Here is a 19,971-nt window from a genome sequence, read left to right on the forward strand (position 1 = left end):
GCAGTCTAGTGGCTTGTCGCCCAAGCAGTGTGTTCCCTGTGATTAGACCTGGCTCAGAGCTAGGGATACAGACTCTAGATGGGCTGCTGCCAAGTTGTTTGCATTTTTACATTTAAGTTTTGTCCCATTTCTTTCTTTTTTTTTTTTTTTTTCCTCGTTAGTTCAGTCTCAAACATAATAAACAGACAACAGTACTTCAGGGGATCCCCATCCTTCCAATGTAGCGGCCCCTAAAGACATTCCAAGTCAAAGGCACGTACTCCCTACTCTCCTTCTATGGGTAGAGAGTGCCCGTGGCTCTCTCAGAGGATTTGAGCTGGCACTGCCAGCTCCTCTGAGGTGGGCCGCCCCGCCAGTCCACTCTGGCACAGTCACCCCCGCCAGGCGGTCTGCAAGATCGCTCTCGCCCCCTACCCCCCCCCCCCCCCCGTCACCTCCGCCGGAAGAGAGGAGGGAGGGGCGGGGGCGAGTTGCGCCACTGGGGGACACAACTTCCCAGTCTGCGCTGGCTCCTGCTCTGAGCCCCGGGGCGGCTGGTTTCGTTTAACGCGCCCTGGGTTCCACACAAAAACAATAATACTTCCTCTCTAGTTTCAATTACAGTTTTCTGAACTGAGACTCACTTCAAAAAAAATAATTTCTTAAGAGTCTTCACCAGCTTCCATGTGTGCCTGCTAGAGACAGAACCCACTAGCACAGACCTTCTTCAGAAGGGAGAAATGGGTATGTATTTGATGCAATAAGAATCAAACTAAAAGGGGAGAGAGAAGCTTCACCAGGGTCTCGCAGAGGAGTAGAGCATCCCGACTATTAGCCTGTCATGGTGGGTCTCTGTAGAGTGGGGATTCCTGGAGACATCTGGTATATTACTTATTGCTCTATCACAGTATACAATACTTGATTATTTCTGGACAAAAAAAAATTGAACAAGGAATCAATTATAAGAGCACAAAGCATAGTTTTTGTTTAGTTGGATTTTTAGGTTTTCCTTTGTTTTTAGTGTGTATGTGTGCATACATTGGTGCTTGTGTGTGGGCATGCATGTGTGCTCATGTTTGTGTGTGTGTGTGTGCGTGTGTGTGTGTGTGTGTGTGTGTAGCTTGCTATCAACTGTTTATCTGATAATTTTTACTCTGGTGAGTTTCAGGAAGTTGCTGTCGACCATGATCCTTATGTCCCAGAGGGAAGGAAACTAACAGCGCAGCTTTCAATTTTCTGTGACCTATGGTTTGCAGATCCAGTGTGATTCCAAGGAAAGGTGGAGAGGGGAAGTGCACTTGGAAGTTCAACTCCAACTCCGGCAAATCTTCTGGCGTTTCTGGTTTGTGGATAATTATGGAAATTAAGAATCTTGAAGGATTTCTGTTAAACTGTCTTCTGTATTTAGAGACTAACTATTTCGTTCTCATTTATTTATTTATTTATTATGTATACAACATTCTGCCTCGATGTATGCCCGCATGCCAGAGGAGGGTGCCAGATCTCAGTACAGATGGTTGTGAGCCACCATGTGATTGCTGGGAATTGAACTCAGGACCTCTGAAGAGCAGCCAGTGCTCTGAGCCATCTCCAGCCCCTCATTCTCTTATTTTATCCCTTTTTTCCTCTTTGCTTATTTCCATTTTTGTTTACTTACTTGTTTGTTTTACTGAAAGAATATGGGCTTCGTGGAAAAAAAAAACAAGTTCATGAAGAATATAGATGTATTTCAGCTTACTCAAATGGTCCCATATCTAAAACCATTTTTTTTCTCCATACAGAAACACGTTTCTGTGAAACAAGTTATCCCAAACAGAGAATATATCATAATGTTTGGAGTTTTTGTAGTTGTTGTTGATGGGAGATTTTTTTGGATATATGTGATATTTTCTATAATAAACATTTAGGGTTTAGTTTCAGAAAAGAAGAACAAGTAAGAAAGGGAAACACTAAAAGTCACATATCAAATAAACAAATAACTTTCAAAAGTGAAACACCCAGATGGTTTTGGGGGGCCTATTTGAAGGAAAAGTTGCATATTACCTTATTAAAAAAGAAAGCCATTGTGGAAATCTTGATGCACTGAATTCAAATGATATATTTTTTTTTTAATGTACAACTAGAAATAAAAAGGGTTGTAAAGTTTCTATGGAGCCAAAATTTAAAAGACATATTATATGCTGTTTTAGAGACTTTGGGAAGCCCAGCGTTCAACAAGGAGTTTCATGGGAGAGACAGGTAGGTTCAGCGGAAGAGTGAAAAAAGTTCAGTTTTGGCCAGCATCCTAAATTTCGAGAAGCATAACCTGGAGATCTTCTGATTTAGAGCTCAGAAAAACCAGCCAGCCTCACAGACTGTTTGACTGCAGCTCCACAGGTGACCACAGAGTGGAGTTCCAGGGAAGGAAAAGCACATTATCTCAGTAGAGAAAGACTGTCTCCTGTAGCCTCTTTATCAGGGCTTTAGGTGGATCTGCCTTGCTGAGGGATGGCACAATAGAAATATATTAATAATTTATGTGGGTTTATTAAAACATATATTGGAATTGAAATGATGATTCTTGAAGCAATTAAACACTTAAATGAACATAATAGAAATCAAGCAGTTTCTTGAGGCACATAATTATTCTCAGAAAATCTCATAGTGAACACTGACTTAGAAAGTAGCCCTTGAAAGAATGGATTAGGGAAATTAATAAATACGTATGAACATGAAGAAATAGCTCAGGAAAAATGAACTCATCTGTGTAGATGCCAAAACCTCAACTAGTTAAAAAATAGAAAAGGCTGACCAAGTGTCAACCAGCTCTTGTACCAATAGAATAAATTTTCTTATTTTGGCCATGGTTGTAAGGGACAGAAATAAAGATATTGTCAGTACAGATTCACTTATGAGGTTATAAGATTAAATTAATTATGAGTCAGATGCCTAGGGAAAATAAAGGATATGAAAACTTGCAAAAAAAATACTTCAGAGAGTTATTATCTGGTTTCTTGAAACATATTTGAGGAAATAAAACTGAAAATGTATGCTTTATGACTTTAAAATAAAATAACTACAAAGATGCTCAAGTTTTTCAGGGCCATCTCCTGAACAACAAGCTTGTAGTCATTTCCTTCATTACAATGGTGTCACATCTTCATCTTCAGGGTCTTTGAAATCCACTGGACCTGGACTCCAGCAGCTGTTGTTTTGAATTTTGTGATGATGGAGGTAGTGTGGGTGGGAGGTTTCACACATGTGCCATTTAGAGTATGTGTAGTTGGTTCTCTCACTTTTGTGCATGTTCCAGGGGTTAAACCCAGGTCACCAGGCTTGAACTGCAAGCACCTTTACCTACAGAGCCATCTTGTTGACCCAAGAGAAACTGCTTTGGCTATAAAATGTTTAAAGGATATGTAAGCTGGCCAGCAAGTCCACTTTAAGGACTTTTGGGGAAAGCAGATTGGGATACATTTAACTGTCATAAGAAATGGGCAGATGCAAACAAGAGGTCCAGTTTTCTTTTTCAATTATTTTCCCCAGTGTTGAGAAATGTTGGTTTACTTTGTCTCAGCTCAGAGATATCTGAACTGTTGCATAATACAAGGACTAATTCATAATGTTGTTGTATATACAGGAAGGTTTTGTGTCTAAACAGAGACATTTCCCTTGATCCAGGACATGAAGTAAATGTAGGCTCATTTTAACAAAATGCTAAGCTGTATTTCAACTATTTTCTCCAAAGCCTAGTAATATTAAACATATTTAATGTGTGTATTTACTATGGTAAGCATCATTTTATTCCATATTTGGCTCAATTTTCTTTTTCAAAATCAATGTGTATTGAGAGAGAGAGAGAGAGAGAGAGAGAGAGAGAGAGAGAGAGTGCTATAGACAGGAAAATGTGGACAATCCTTAGGTAGAGAAGGGATGAAAACTCTTCTGCACTGCAGGGCCAGTGGCAGTGGTACCAGGATTTATCCCTACTGCATCTACTGACTTTTTTGGAACCCATTCTCTTTGGATGGATACCTTGCTCAGCCTAGGTATAGTAGGAAGGGCCTTGAACCTTCCCCAAAGCAATGTGCCTTACCCTCTCTGAAGAGTGGATTTGGGTGGGGTGGGAGAAAGGTGGAGGAAATGGGAGGAGGAAAGGGAGTAGGAACAGGAATTGGTATGCAAAAAGAAAAAGATAGTTTATTTTCTTTTTTAAAAAAATAATAAAAAAAGAAAAGAAAACTCATCTGCATAGGATGCTTAGTCACTGGATTTTCATGGTGAGACTCACAGCTTATTCTGTGTATTATAACTGACCCAGAATGATCACAGAACCAAACATCAGTCCTCGAATTTAAATCAATTGGAAGGTAAAAAATGAAAAACATATTTGTAAACAAGAGCTTGTCTCAAGTGAAGATTTCTTAGTTACAATACAAAAAGCTTTGCCTTCACACCTGGTAGGTAAAATAAAGTGGATTTGGTGCAATGAACACTTCTCTGGTCCCTAAAAAGAAATATAAAGTTAAACAGTGGATTGGCATTGTTCTCCACCCACCCACCCCCTCAGCTTGCTGTCTCTCTGGCTGTCTGAATCTCCCTCTCTGTGTGTCTCTCTCTCTGTCTCTGTCTCTCTCTCTCTCTGTGTCTATGTGTGTGTGTGTGTGTGTGTCTATGTGTGTCACTCTGTCTCTCTCTCTCTCCCAAAAGAAATTGCACCTACAATGTGCTGAGAGTTTTAAAATCCCAACGGTAGGTACTGGAGAAATGATTCCAAGGTTACAAGCACTTGCAGCTCTTCTTGCAATTAATTGTGAACATATTTCATCAGATGTATAATTTGTTTGGCAGGGCTATGAATATTGATATCCTTATACATATGTTTGCAGTTGACAATTTCTTATGCATGAAAATGAAAATTATTTTGTGCATTAATATATCTTCCTGCAGTATTGTAAACTCAATCACCACTTTTAAAGACTTTTAAAAGACTCCTTAGGAATTTTTTTTTTGCAGGAGGGGAGAGCCGCATGTTGGTTCCTAGCTGCTTAGCCCCAAAATAGTCACACAGAAACTATATTAATTAAATCACTGCTTGGCCCATTAACTCTAGTTTCTTAATGGCTAACTCTTACATATTAATATAACCAATTTCTATTAATCTGTGTATGGACACATGGCTGTGGCTTACCAGTAAAAGTTCTGGCGTCTGTCTATGGTAGGGCTACATGGCTTCTCCCTGACTCCATCCTTCTTTTCTCCAGCATTCAGTTTAATTTTCCCCACCTACCTTTATTCCCCATACAGGCCCAAGACAGTTTTCTTTATTCAATAATGGTAATTAAAGCATACAAGTTGATGCGCCAACATGGCCAACTAAATCCACTTAAATACCTGAGAAAAATACAGAGTTAACACATATTCTTTCTGTTTGCTGATGGCATGCCACAACTCCTTTAAGAGACGTTTTCCTGATTCAGTGATAGCAGAAAAAAAAAAAAAAAAAAAAAGAAAAAAAAAAAAAACACCACGGTTTTAAAATGCCATCTTTCAAAAGAAAAAAAATGCCATCTTTCTGGGTTGTGTTACCAGTACAAACTCTGACTCTTTCTGGAGGTCCAGCTATGGAACATTTAAATGGGGTCTGTGAGCAGACTGCTACAACTTTCTTAATGGCAACATAGACTGGCTGTGTGCCTAAAAATGGGGCTCTGAGCATGGCTCTCAGAGGCAGCAAACAGCTATGCCACTCTGGGCTGGGCAGGGCAAGCAGAAAGTGCCGTATTTCCCCTAGCAATGGTGCATTTTAAGTTTTTAAGAAGAGCTTATCACTTTAAGAAGTGCTCCTGGACAAAAAAAAAAAAAAATGAATACAGATACACAATAAAGACAGATTCAGACATATATAGACATCTAAATGGTTCACAGGGTTGAATAAATCTATGTAGACTTGGGAGAGAGAAGAAAAGAGTATAGAGAATTGGAAAAGAAGTAAATTGTTTTAAAAAATAAAACAAAGTCTTTAAAGAGACAGAGTACAAACAATCACAATTTGTTTTAAAGTAGAAAAAAAACAAGCCACATAAAGATAGAATGTACACAGAGAGTCTGGATTATGTAAACTACTGTGTTTCCTTTGAATTTTTTGACTGCAGAGAGACATTTGATGCTGGAGACTGCTAAAATAAGCCAACATAGATAGATAGATGATAGATAGATGATAGATAGATAGATAGATAGATAGATAGATGATAGATAGATAGATAGATAGATAGATAGATAGATAGATAGATAGCATAATGCTTTATTAACCTTGAATTTTCTTTTTCTTAGTTTTTATTTTTATTGCTTTATAAATAATACCATTCAAAATTTCTACTTCCTCCCCTCCTCCAATTTCCCTCCTGCTCCTCCACTCCCTTTACCCCCTCCCCTTCTAGTCCTAAGAGAGGGCAGGCTACCCTGCCCATGGGAAGTCCAAGGCCCTCCCTTCTCCATCCAGGCTTAGGAAGGTGTGCATCCAAGTAGACTGGAGTCCCAAAAAAGCCAGTACATGAAGTAGAGACAAATGCCTGATGGAGGAAGGTCATTGGCTAATAAAGAAACTGCCTTGGCCCATTTGATTGGCCAGCCTTTAGGTGGGTGGAGTAAACAGAACAGAATGCTGGGAGGAAGAGGAAGTGAGCTCAGACGCGATGCCGCTCCTCTCCAGAGCAGACGCGATGAAGCAAGCCACCAGGTCAGACATGCTGAATCTTTCCTGGTAAGACTGGTGCTACACAGATTATTAGAGATGGGTTGATTGGGATATGAAAATTAGCCAGTAAGGGCTAGAGCTAATGGGCCAAGCAGTGTTTATATGAATACAGTTTGTGTGTTGTTATTTCGGGGCATAAGCTAACCAGGCGGCTGGGAGCCGGGGCAGCAGGAACGCAGCCCGCAGCTCCCCACAACAAATGCCAGTGCCATTATCATTGGCTTCTCAGTCATTCCCCATTGTCAGCCACATTCAGAGAATCCAGTTTGATCACATGTTTGTTCAGTCCCAGTCCAGCTGGCTTTGGTAAGCTCCCATTAGAATAGGTACACTGTCTCAGTGGGTAGACCAACCCCTCATGGTCCTGACTTCTTTGCTCATATTCTCCCTTCTTCTCTTCAACTGGACCTTGGGAGCTCAGTCCAGTGCTCTGATATGGATCTCTGTCTCCATCTCTGTCTCCATCTCCATCTGTCACCTGACTTATCTATGGTAAGATAGTCATCAATCTGACTATGGGACAAGGCTAGTTCTGGCATCCTCTCCTCTATTGCCCAAGGACTTATCTGGGGACGTACCTATGGGCACCTGGGAACCCCTCTAAAGCCAACCCTCTTACCAACCCTAATTAAAATATATTCTTCCCTGCTCCTAATCTACCCTTCCTCAATCTCAACCATCCCACTCTCCCAAGCTCTCCCCATTCCTGCCCTTTTCCCTTTTCTCTCCCCCTCTCCCCTGTCTGTCAGACTCTTTCATGAAGCAGAAACCTCAAAGGGCAATGTCACCTTCAGGCAAGTTTAGCAGTCATTTCTCTGTGGGTCCTGCATGTCCACTTCATCAAACAGTTCAGAAAAGAGAAGTTTCTTGCCCAAATAGCTAACCAACTCTATGAGGAGCCTCTTCGATGCCCATCTTCCTCTTGAAGTAGACTGGTGCTGCCAGGAGCAGATGTGTTTCATCTCATAAAAAGTCCTAAATTTTAAAACATTTAAATGCCATATTCTGAAGGTCTCTGAAAGATTTGAAGAATATCTAACGGAAATATATTTCTATATATCTAGAAAATCTAACATGACTACAAGCTTGGCTATTATAGATGACTATCTATTAACCTTTATTTCTTAATTATACATTACATTTTTAAATGAACTACACAATCACAATACCTTAATCAAGAGTATAAATATGCATATAACAAGACTGACCTTAAATCTGCATCAATAAACCAAGATCCATACCAATGCAAATCTCTATAGCATATTCCCCTTTAAATATAAAGAAACATTTATAAACAATATTTGGGAATTGCTTGAATCCTTGAATTCAAAATATGGGTCTAAGGGTATGTTGCTTTGGAAAGGAGGTTCTTCTTTCATTTCCACAGAAGATGAGAATCTGTGGGTTGCTTCCAGGCTAATATGGTTTGATGGACCAAGACCCATTGAAAGGTTGCTTTAAACAGCCCTCAAAAAATTACTTCACCCATTGGACAGCAGGAAGCAGTTTGGAGAGTACTACGCCCAAATTCCCAAATATTTTTAAAGTTTAGGCCTTTTTATGATATGAGACACATCTGCTTCTGGCAGCACCAGTGTACTTCAAGAGGAAGATGGGCATCAAAGAGGCTCCTCATAGAGTTGATTAACCATTTGGGCAAGAAACTGCTCTTTTCTGAACTGTTTGATGAAGTGGACATGTAGGACCCACAGAGAAATGACTGTTGAACTTGCCTAAAGGTGAGACTGTCCTTTGGGGTTCCTGCTTCATGAAAGAGTCTGCCAGACATTCTATAGGACACAAAAGAAAGTGACGGACAAACTGCCAATATAAGTGGAAATGTCTTTGAAATCTCCTACTGTGTGGAAAAGTCTGCTGGATACTATGGGCATGTAGGCTGAAGATGGATGCCCCAACTATACAGAAGAACTCAGGGTGACTGTGGGGGCAACAAGAAGTCTTTGTCAATTCTAGTGTTTTGGAAGTTGTTTATAATGTACTTTCTGTTTACTAGGTAATATTATATCTTTCTGGAGTCTTTGATTGTTGCAGGAGCTCCTTCCCCTCCTTCAGCCAATAGCCACTGAGATACCAGCCAACTGGGGTGTGGTCTCTCTCCCTTTAAAAAGGCGGCTACTTCCCTCTCCTCTCTCTGGCTTCCGGTTCCACTTCCGGCGACTAGGCTCCTTTCCTGATTGTGCAGAGGGCTGTTGTCTGGGACAGTGATCTGTAAGTTTTCCCCTTTAAATAAATAACCATTCTATTAATCATAATTCCAAACTGGTGTGGGATTGTTTGTGACTTACGCCTTCATTTGATGGAGTTGAAGAATTGACAGTTACAGTTTTCCTTAGTTATGATAAAAAAAAAGAAAGTAGATATAAATATTGTAAGTATTATTCTTGCTTGATAACTGTTTTTGTTATATGCAATTTTACTATGTTAAAGTTAAAACCTTCCTTTCTGTTTAAAAAGAAAAGGGAAAATGGTGTGGGAGGTCCTACTGTCTATGTGTTGCTTTTATTGGTTAATAAAGAAAGAAACTGTCTTGGCCTATAGCAAGGCAGAAGGAAGGTGGAGTCAGGGAGAAGCTATGTAGACCACTGGAGACAGACACAGGGAACTTTACCCAGTTAGCCACAGCCACATGGCAATACACAGATTAATGAAGATAAATTAAATTAATACATAAGAGTTAGTCAATAAGAAGCTGGAGCTAATGGGCCAAGCAGTGATTTAAGTAATATAGTTTCTGTGTGATTATTTCAATTCTAGGCAGTGGAAACCAACATGAAGCTCTCTTCATACTACAATATTTTGCTGGATATATCCATGTTGTGTGAATAGCAACACTTTTATATCTCTCTATCGTGCATTACTGACATTTCTTATGCTTGCCCTGTTGTCCTGGCTAGGACTCCCAGAGTCACATTAGAATGGTGAGCAGACATCATTGCCTTACTCTAATTCCCTGGCGGGAGAGCACTCATGCTGATTGTGGTTGGATTTTTGTTTGAATTACTCATAGATAACTCTTGTTAGATTGAGGAAGTTTCTTCAATTTCTAATATGCTGAGAGTTCTTACTGTGAATTGACAATGACATGCACTGTGTTTTGTTGATTTTACTGAAATGCTCCTTTTGCATATTCTCATTCTGCTAATACATAGAATTTAATTTAGTTATTTCATTGTAGTTGGAAAGACAGGTAATAGACAGAACAGAAAGACAGATAGGACAGAGAAACAGATAGGTAGATAGAATAGAGTCAAAATGTAGCCTCTCTCAGATTCAAGCTCACTATTTAGTCAAGACAAGCCTTGAACTTTCCACTCTCTTACCTCAGCCTCGCATGGGTTAGAATCACAGTCCTGTGCCATTACACCTGGCACATTTATTTTGTTTTCTTTTTGTTATTATTATGGTCCACTAAATTCTATCCAGGTCTATTCTTCTGGAACTAAATCTAGGGTAGTTTTTGTTGATGATGATGCTTTTTCAACTTGATTTTAACTCTTTCTGTTTCTTGATCCTTCATTAGCTCTTAGTTCATTAAATAGAAGACTCCATAGAAAAATTCTTTTTCCTTTTCCTCCAGTCTTCTGTGAGCCAAGGAAATCATTTATGAACCAAGATGTTCTGTGACAGGCAATTGCAGTAGAGAAATACAAGTCAAGATATTCTCATATTTATGTTCTCAGGTAAATGGCTCCAAGGACAAGTCTCAGAACTGTCTCCCCTGTGTCTCCTGCAAGGACTTACTGTTGCTATGCAGTGATTATGGTTCTTATTGGAGCTGTAATCACTCTGTCTGTTGCTTTGTCAGGTGAGTGACCCACTCTCCAGATTCTGCAGCATTCTGTCCACATCCACACTGTCAATTATACTTACTTGTAGAAGGAAAGAGTGCTGCTTGTTGGATCCGGGCCACCTGCCTAGCTTAGACCCAAAATAATTACATAGAAACTGTATTAATTAAATCACTGCTTGGCCCATTAACTCTAGCTTCTTTTTTTTCTTTATTTCATTCTTTTTTAATTAAAATTTCCGCCTCCTCCCCATTTCCCATTTCCCTCCCCCTCCTCCCACACATCGCCCCCTCCCCCCACTCCCCTCCCCCTGGCCCTACTCCTCTTCCCCTCCCCCCACTCCATTCTCCCTCCCTCTGGATACTGAAGAGCAGTCCAAATTCCCTGCCCTGCGGGAAGTCCAAGGTCCTCCCACTTCTATCTAGGTCCAGAAAGGTGAGCATCCAAACAGGCTAGACTCCCACAAAGCCAGTTCATGTATTAGGATCGAAACCTAGTGCCATTGTCCTTGGCTTCTCATCAGCCTTCATTGTCCATCATGTTCAGAGAGTCCGGTTTCATCCCATGCTTATTCAGTCCCAGTCCAGCTGGCCTTGGTGAGCTCCCAATAGATCAGTTCCACTGTCACAGTGGGTGGGTGCACCCCTCGTGTTCCTAACTTCCTTGCTCATGTTCTCCCTCCTTCTGCTCCTCATTTGGACCTTAAGAGCTCAGTCCATTGCTCCAAATTGGGTCTCTGTCTCTATCTCGATCCATTGCCAGATGAAGGTTCTAAGGTGATATGCAAGATATTCATCAGTATAGGATAGGATCATTTCAGGTTCCCTCTCCTCAGTTGCCCAAGGTACTAGCTGGGGACATCTCCCTGGACACCTGTGAGCCCCTGTAGAGTCAAGTCTCTTGCCAACCCTAAGATGGCTCCCTTAATTAGGATATATATTTCTCTGCTCCCATATCCACCCTTCCAATATTCCAACTATCCCATTTCCCCAAGCTCCCCCCATCCTCCCCTTCTCACATTTCTCACCCTATTTCCCATTAGCCTGATGCCCCCTCACCCACAAGTTCCCAGTTTTTGCCCGGCATCTTGTCTATTTTTCGTATCCAGGTGGATGATTATACGTCTTTTTCTTTGGGTTCACCTTCTTATTTAGCTTCTCTAGGATCACAAATTATATGCTCAATGTCCTTTATTTATGGCTAGATGTTGTAATATGAGCGGTGGGGCTGCGTCCCCGGCACCCGGCCGCCTGCATGGCTTATGCCCCAAAATAATTATACGGAAACTGTATTCTTTTAATCACTGTCTGGCCCATTAGTTTCAGCCTCTTATTGGCTAGCTCTTACATATTGATCTAACCCATTTCTAATATTCTGTGTAGTACCACGAGCTGGCTTACCAGGAAAGATCTTAACCTGCGTCTGTCTGGAGTGGGAGAATCATGGCGACTCCAGACTCGGCTTCTTTCTCCCAGCATTCTCTTCTGTTTACTCCACCCACCTAAGGGTTGGCCTATCAAATGGACCTAGGCAGTTTCTTTATTAATTAACCAATGAAAGCAACAGATTAATACAAGACCCACCTCCATCATTTCCCCTTTTTCTGTTTAAACAAAAAAGAAAGGCTTTTACTTTAACATAGTAAGATTACATATAGCAAAACAGTTATCAAGCAAGAATTACAGTTACAATACTTATAACTATTTTATCTTTTATCATAACTAAGGAAAACTATAACTAACCATTTTTTAATTCCATCAAAGCCTTTAAAAGGATATAACATTACCTAAGTAAACAAGAAGTAAGAAACTTTAAACTCTAGAAATGACAGAGACATCTCGCTGCCTGGACAGTCACCCAAAGTTTTTTTGTACCTTTGGGGCATCCGTCTTTGGCCTTCAGGCCCATAGTATCCAGCAGATTCTTTCATGAAGCAGGAAGTTTCAAAGACAGTTTAGTTACTTTTTGCTGTGTCCTGTAGAATGTCTTGCAGACTCTTTCATGAGTCAGGAACCCCGAAAAACCATCTCATCTTTAGGCAAGTTTAGCAGTCCTTTTTTTGAGGGTTCTCTGTGTCTAGTCCAGGCAAGAGCAGTTTCTTGCCCAAATGGCTATCAAACTCCATAAGGAGCCTCTTTAATGCCCATCTTCCTCTTGAAGTAGATTGGTACTACCAGGAGCAGGCGTGTCTCATTGTCATGAAAAGCCCTAAGTTATTAAAATATTTTAAATGTCATGTTCTGTAGTCTTTGAAAGATATGAAGAATGTCTATCTAATTGAAATATATCTCTATATATCTAGAAAATCTAACTAACACGACTATAAATTTGACTATTATTAATGATTATCCATTAGCAACCTATATTTATAGAAGACCCACCTCCATCAGCTAGAAACCAATTATGAGTGAGTACATCCCATGTTCATCTTTTTGGGTCTGGGATACCTCACTCAGGATAGTGTTTTCTATTTCCATCCATTTGCATGCAAAATTCACGATGTCATTGTTTTTTACCACTGAGTAGTACTCTAATATGTATATATTCCATACTTTCTTCATCCATTCTTCCATTGAAGGGCATCTAGGTTGTTTCCAGGTTCTGGCTATTACAAACAATGCTGCTAGGAATATAGTTGAAAAAAGGATTTTGTCATATGACAAGGCATCTCTTGGGTATATTCTCAAGAGTGGTATTACTGGATCTTGGGGTAGGTTGATCCCAAATTTCCTGAGAAATCGCCACACTGATTTCCAAAGTGGTTGCACAAGTTTGCATTCCCACCAGCAATGGGTGAGTGTACCCCTTACTCCACAACCTCTCCAGCAAAGGCTGTCATTGGTGTTTTTGATTCTAGTCATTCTGACAGGTGTAATATGGTATCTCAAAGTTGTTTTAATTTGCATTTCCATGATTGCTAAGGAGGTTGAGTATGACCTTAAGTGTCTTTTGGCCATTTGAATTTCTTCTGTTGAGAATTCTCTGTTCAGTTCAGTGCCACATTTTTTAATTGGCTTAATTAGCATTTTACAGTCTAGTTTCTTGAGTTCTTTATATATTTTGGAGATCAGACCTTTGTCTGTTGTGGGGTTGGTGATTATCTTCTCCCAGTCAGTGGGTTGCCTTTCTGTCTTAGTGACAGTGTCCTTTGCTTTACAGAAGCTTCTCAGTTTCAGGAGGTCCCATTTATTCAATGTTGTCCTTAATGTCTGTGCTGCTGGGGATATACATAGCAAGTGATCTCCTGTGCCCATATGTTGTAGAGTACTTCCCACTTTTTCTTCTATCAGGTTCAGTGTGTTCTGACGATATTGAGGTCTTTAATCCATTTGGACTTGAGTTTTGTGCATGGTGATAGATATGGATCTATTTTCATTCTTCTACAGGTTGACAACCAGTTCTGCCAGCACCATTTGTTGAAGATGCTTTCTTTCTTCCATTGAATACTTTTAGCTCATTTATCAAAAATCAGGTGTTCATAGGTTTGTGGGCTAAAATCAGGGTCTTCTACTCGATTCCATTGATCGACTTCTCCGTTTTTATGCCAATACCAAGCTGTTTTCAATACTGAAGCTCTGTAATAGAATTTGAAGTCAGGGATGGTAATGCCTCTAGAAGTTCCTTTATTGTATAAGATTGTTTTGGCTATCCTGGGTTTTTTGTTTTTCCATATAAAGTTGATTAATGTCCTCTCAAGATCTGTGAAGAATTTTGATGGGATTTTAATGGGGATTGCATTGAATCTATAAATTGCCCTTGGTAGAATTGCCATTTTTACTATGTTGATCCTCCCAATCCAAGAGCAAGGGAGATCCTTCCATTTTCTGGTATCCTCCTCAATTTCTTTCTTCAAAGACTTAAAGTTCTTGTCAAATAGATCCTTCACTTCCTTGGTTAGGGTTACCCCAAGATATTTTATGCTATTTGTGGCTATCATGAAGGGTGATGGTTCTAACATCTGTTGTTTTGTTTCTTCATGACAGTCATTGTCAGTGCCTCTAACAAGAACCACCATATAGGGCTGGAGAGATGGCTCAGGGGTTAAGAGCACAGGCTGCTCTTACTGAGGTCCTGAGTTCAATTACCAGCAACCACATGGTGGCTCACAACCATCTGTAATGAGATCTGGTGCCCTCTTCTGGTGGTATGGGCATACATAGAGGCAGAATGTTGTATACGTAATAAATAAATAAATCTTAAAAAAAAAGAACCACCATATATATGTGTATATATACATACAAATATATATATACATACAAACACACACACACACACACATATATATATATACATATATAATGTATGTTGTAGAGTTATAGGAAAGCCTTGATCAAAGCTTTTGTATTGAAGACCTATTTTGATTATGGCTTGTTTTACAGGGTAGGATATCTCTGTAGTAAATCCAGGCAAGAGAGGAGTTATCTTTGTTTTGTCTAGAGAAAAGGAATATGTGAAGGAGGGTTATGGGGAAGAAAACTGTAGGAGTCCAGGAATCAGGAACAGTTTTAAGGGACTGTGGGCATAGAAATTATTTCTTTGCAAGGTATGGTATTTTTAGTCCTAGCACTCAGGAGGCACAGCCAGGAGAGATATTACATATTCTAGACAAGTGCAGTCTACACAGTGAGATCCAGGCCAGGAAGAAAGTCATAATGAGATTCTGTCTCAAAACACAAAATACAAAGAAGAAAAAAAAATATTTCCTCCAAACTCACTGGAAGGTGTTGACTGGATTTTCTGTCCTGCCCAGTTCCCACAGTTGTTAGGTCCCAAAGAAATTATACAGAGAGTCTGCATTAGTTATAAATTGATTGGCCCATTAGCGCATGGTTCTTATTACCTCTTATAACTTATATTTACCCATTATTCTTATTTATGTTAGACACATGGCTCGGTACCTTTTGCAGTAGGGCAGGTCACATCTTCCTTCTTCTGTGTCTGGGCAGGACTGCGGAGGGAACTTCCCTCTTCCCAGAATTCTCATGTTCTCATTGCCTCTTCTCTCCTTCCTGTCTGGTTGTCCCACCTATACTTCCTGCCTGGCTACTGGACTATCAACATTTATTTAAAATGTAATTGACAGAATACAGAATTGTCCCACACCAGGAAGGCTCTAAATTGAGGACCTTCCTTCTGGGAGGACTCCCTTAATGATCAGTTAGGAAAGCTACTGGCCAAACACACAGCACACAACTGATATTTTGATAGCTAACCAAAGACAGGAGACTTTGAAATGTTTATTATATTTTCTGAAATGTCTACATTTCAGTACAAAAAGAAAAACTTGTTACTGGACCTTGCTATTCCACCTGCCCAACAGACTGGATAGGATTTGGAAGTAAATGTTTTTATTTTTCTGAAGACACAAATAACTGGACATCAAGCCTGACCTCCTGCATGGCACTAGCAGCCAATCTGGCTCTATTTGACAATCTGAAGGAACTGGTAAGAAAGGATCAGGAACTGGTTTGTTGTTTGTCATGCTGAGTGTATAATTCCTTGAAATAGTGAGCTTAAGTCTAAAACAAGAAGAACCATCCTACCCTAGGTTTTGGGGACATGGGAGCACAAATTTGTGCTGTTTGGTGATGTTACTGCTTCTGACTGGAATCCTGAGACATTCCAAAAACATTTGATCATGTGGTGTCCATAGTTAACCTGTATCATCAAACATACAAATTACCAAGATACTTGGCAGTCATATAAATCTTAACCAAAGCTGGCAGGTATTGAATATTGAAGGTGACCACTGTTAATAACTGTCAGGACAGACTTAACAAGGGATTTTCCCAATCACAGTAGGACAGGTAGTCATCCATATACTTCGGATTACTGATGAAAATACATTCACTGAGAATCGGGGGCTATTATAGCGCCAAAGTTAGTGACTCTCTGTTACACCCTACTGTCTTTCCAAAAGGAGGCTGTAGAGCAATGACTCAAGGATCATCTAAAACAGAGAGACATATGTATTTGCTTTCTGTGTTTTATAACAGAATTTCCTGAAGAGATACAATGGTAATTCTGACCACTGGATCGGCCTACACAGAGAGTCACCAGAGCATCCTTGTATGTGGACAAACAACACTGAATATAACAACTTGTATGTTTGTAAACCACTTTTTTCTACTGTGTTCATGTGTTGTGATTGTGTGAGTTGTAACTGTAAGAGAGGAAAGCCTGAGTCATGTGGAGCCAACTGTACTGGAAAAGTAGAAAAATAAACCCTTAGTAGGAGGGGTGCCTCAGAGCTAGGGTGTATGCTTATATGCAATAGATAAAGCCCAGGAAATTTCACAACCCTACACATTTAAATTGTTCTGTGTATTTCCATTTATTTACCATCATTTTTCAAAGCATTTTCTTAGTGTGATATCCCCTGAAATCCTTAGCATAATGATGGTTTCTGTGGTAGATGCTGTCTGTTCCATTACCAATTGAAAACTGTTCCCTTGATAATAAGCACCCTTGTTGGCTGTTTACAGAACTGTAGATGAGCAGTGAGGAAGCCACTGTAGAATGACTGATGTAGGACTTTTCAGATAGCTGTATGCATAGCTACACTTGTTCATGGAAGCAGAAGCATTGAGAACCTCCACTAATGTCTCATCACCTAAGAGCCCTGAGACAATCCTGGATGTGAGCATAGCCATTTAGAATATAGCCATTTCACTGCAACAATAAGACACAGACAAACCCAATCATATCCATCACTAAAGACCATTAAGAAATTTACTAAGAATTGGATTTTTTTCACTTATATACATGTATAAAATACTTCAAGAGAGATGTGAAAAATCACCACTTTGAGGCCACCCATGGCAGTAGTTAATTTGAACATGACATCATGCACTAGTCAAATGCTTTGTACACACTTTATAGGGTCAACTTGGAGGAATGACAAAGAAATGGTGTTCAAACTGATCTCCAAGAATGTAAAGAATGCTCAGCCTAACTAGTACGAGTGGTTCTCCAAGGATTCTGCCTTTCTCTGATTCTTATTACAAATAAGTAGTGGAGATGGATGAGATTTCATTGCAGGATTGAATCTGAGTCAGTCTGTGCAGAAATTGTATGTGTTTGTTGTTTTAGGGTTCCTATCAGAGGAGGAGGAGAATGTGCCTACCTGAGTGACAACGGAATCAGCAGTGGCAGAGGCTATATACACAGGAAATGGATTTGCAGCAAGCCTAAAGCTAGTCTTTATAAGGGCCATTGATTTTAAATACAGGGTAGGGAATGTGCCATAGCATGCCTGAGAAAGAAATCTCTATTACCTGTTGTCTAAAGTTGTTGCTTCACTCCTGATCTGCTAAATCACCATCAAAATCCAATGATAATATGTCTGTTGACAGCAAAGATGAAAACTCACTTAGAAGATTATACATAAGGTTCTTGGGAAAGCATGGTCAGTTCTATATGTAATAGGTATTTGAGCAAATGCTGTAGGAAATCCTACAACCAGTAGTTATGTGCCCACTGGGTTGTGGCTTCTTATGCTATTTATGCCAATGTAGAACATGCATATGGTCTCTTTTCTGGATGTGGGATTCAGTTTCTGTCCTTTGTTCCAGCAGAGAATTCTGATTTGTGAGTCTACCCCCTAAATAAATAATTATGTATTATCCTCAATTCTAAGCTAGTATGGGATTTCTTTTAAGCGTCCTTTTCCATCTGATGCCCACATGGATTCGGACTCCACACCTACTTTGTGGGCAACCTAAAGGCCTAGCCAATGCACAGTCCAGAAATTCTACCAACCCTGCCCACTTGACTTGTTTTTAACTCAGCAGGTTTTTTTTGTTGTTGTTGTTGTTGTTTTTGTTGTTGTTGTTGTTTTTTGTACAACCCCTACCACATTGTAGCTTACTGCCTGTAATAATTGGGAAATGTTCCAAGCCTATGTATGACTGCTGTGTTCCCTGGTGTGGTTCCCTGGTGTGATTCTTGCCTCATGGTGGTTTGTGCAGCTTCTGGACATATGGTAGTCATCCATATACTTTGGATTACTGATGAAAATACATTCACTGAGAATCGGGGGCTATTATAGCGCCAAAGTCAGTGACCCTCTGTTACACCCTACAGTCTTTCCAAAAGCAGCTTCTGGATTTTGCTCCCTGCCGATGAATTCTGAATTTCTTGCTTCGTGTATTTAAGCAGTACCAAGTTGGGAAACAAAAGCAGCTTGGAAACTAAAGCAGATCAAGACAATTTCTGTCACCACTGCGATTCTGCAACTACAGAATCTGCTGCACAATAAAGATTATTACACCCAAAACAGTTTACCAGATCTCGTAAAATGTAATAAATAAATAAATATGGCAGATTACATTAATATGGAAACTTTTAGTAACTTTTTTGCTAATTCTATGGATTGTATTATGCGAGGCTTATATGGTTATGGTGATACTTCAATTTATTGGGTATTGGGACTCAGTTATTTTCTTCATATTATATCATTTAGAATGAATATGGCACTTTTAGAAATGATACAGTTTTACAGACTAATAATAAAAAGCTAGTTGACAGGATTAATACCATCAAAAATCAAAAGTTACCTGAAAAAAATTAATACTATTAAAAATATAACATCAATTTGACAAACAAAATTGAATGCATACCTAAGGGTACTGAGAAATTATATGAAACAATTCATACTGTTGAATTTGACAATCAAAATTTGTTAAAAAAGTTATGATAGGTTAGCAGATAGAGTATATCTCCAGGATGGCAATCTGTATGCTATCTAAGTAAAGTCCAAGGATGAGGTGTTATCATTAAAGGAGAAAATTCAGGCCTTGGAATCACATGTGCAGAATGAGAGCCACAGGCTAGGTGTTTCAATGAAATCACTAGAAATATATACATGCCAGGAGATCCAGTCTTTACAAAAGACAATGATAAAAAGATTTAAAATAATTGAAGAAATTATTGGAGCTGATAAACAGGGAAAGAAGGCACAAGGACAGGATTCGACATTGCAAGTAGCTGTCAGATATTACTTACCCAAGGTTTTAGCTTCCTACCCTATAATCTATTCTGACAACGCAAGAAGTTCTAAAGGCCCAAAATGATCCAAAGAATGTAGATGGATACCTAAAGGAATGAATTATCTAAAAAAAAATTAAGCAACCTATTACAATTTATGACTTGCATTCTGCATATGTTAGGGAAATAATAAAGACAAGGTGTTGCGGGAGGTCCTTCCGCTCCTCCAGCCAATAGCCGCTGAGATACCAGCCCATTGGGGCGTGGTCTCTCTCCCTTTAAAAAAGCGGCTACTTCCCTCCTCATTCTCTCTTACTTCCTGCTCCACTTCAGGTGACTAGACTCCCTTCCTGATTGCGCAAAGGGCTGTTGTCTGGGACGGTGATCTGTAAGTATTTTCCCCTTTAAATAAATAATCATTCTATTAATCATAATTCCAAACTGGTGTGGGATTGCTTG

The 19,971-nt window shown here is 39.7% G+C and overlaps 1 protein-coding gene across 4 annotated transcripts; it reads left to right on the forward strand.

Moving 5' to 3' along the window:
• Positions 1 to 497: 497 nt before the first annotated feature.
• On the forward strand, positions 498 to 18,238 carry LOC130873141 (C-type lectin domain family 2 member H-like). Of its 4 annotated transcripts, none has more exons than XM_057767738.1 (5): positions 498 to 723; positions 1,142 to 1,321; positions 15,794 to 15,969; positions 16,521 to 16,627; positions 17,617 to 18,238. In XM_057767738.1, exons 2-5 carry the CDS (start codon positions 1,225 to 1,227, stop codon positions 17,741 to 17,743), a joined length of 507 nt encoding a protein of 168 aa, XP_057623721.1. In that variant the 5' UTR covers positions 498 to 723; positions 1,142 to 1,224; the 3' UTR covers positions 17,744 to 18,238. The 4 variants fall into 4 exon arrangements, with proteins under 4 accessions (XP_057623721.1, XP_057623711.1, XP_057623702.1 ...); XM_057767728.1 differs by having other exon boundaries at positions 1,148 to 1,321; positions 17,617 to 18,237; XM_057767719.1 differs by lacking the exons at positions 498 to 723; positions 1,142 to 1,321 and adding exons at positions 8,792 to 8,944; positions 10,417 to 10,541 and having other exon boundaries at positions 17,617 to 18,234.
• Positions 18,239 to 19,971: the final 1,733 nt, after the last annotated feature.

Source organism: Chionomys nivalis, chromosome 1, assembly GCF_950005125.1.
Source record: "Chionomys nivalis chromosome 1, mChiNiv1.1, whole genome shotgun sequence".
In the NCBI taxonomy this organism is placed as follows: Eukaryota; Metazoa; Chordata; class Mammalia; order Rodentia; family Cricetidae; genus Chionomys; species Chionomys nivalis.

What these genes read in the sequence shown, in the direction of transcription:
- LOC130873141 (XM_057767719.1), top strand. Translation starts at nt 10,421, where the DNA reads ATGGCTCCAAGGACAAGTCTCAGAACTGTCTCCCCTGTGTCTCCTGCA. An exon ending in TTGACAATCTGAAGGAACTG is followed by an intron (nt 15,970 to 16,520) that starts GTAAGAAAGGAT and finishes GTTTTATAACAG; the next exon opens with AATTTCCTGAAGAGATACAA. An exon ending in AACACTGAATATAACAACTT is followed by an intron (nt 16,628 to 17,616) that starts GTATGTTTGTAA and finishes TTGTTGTTTTAG; the next exon opens with GGTTCCTATCAGAGGAGGAG.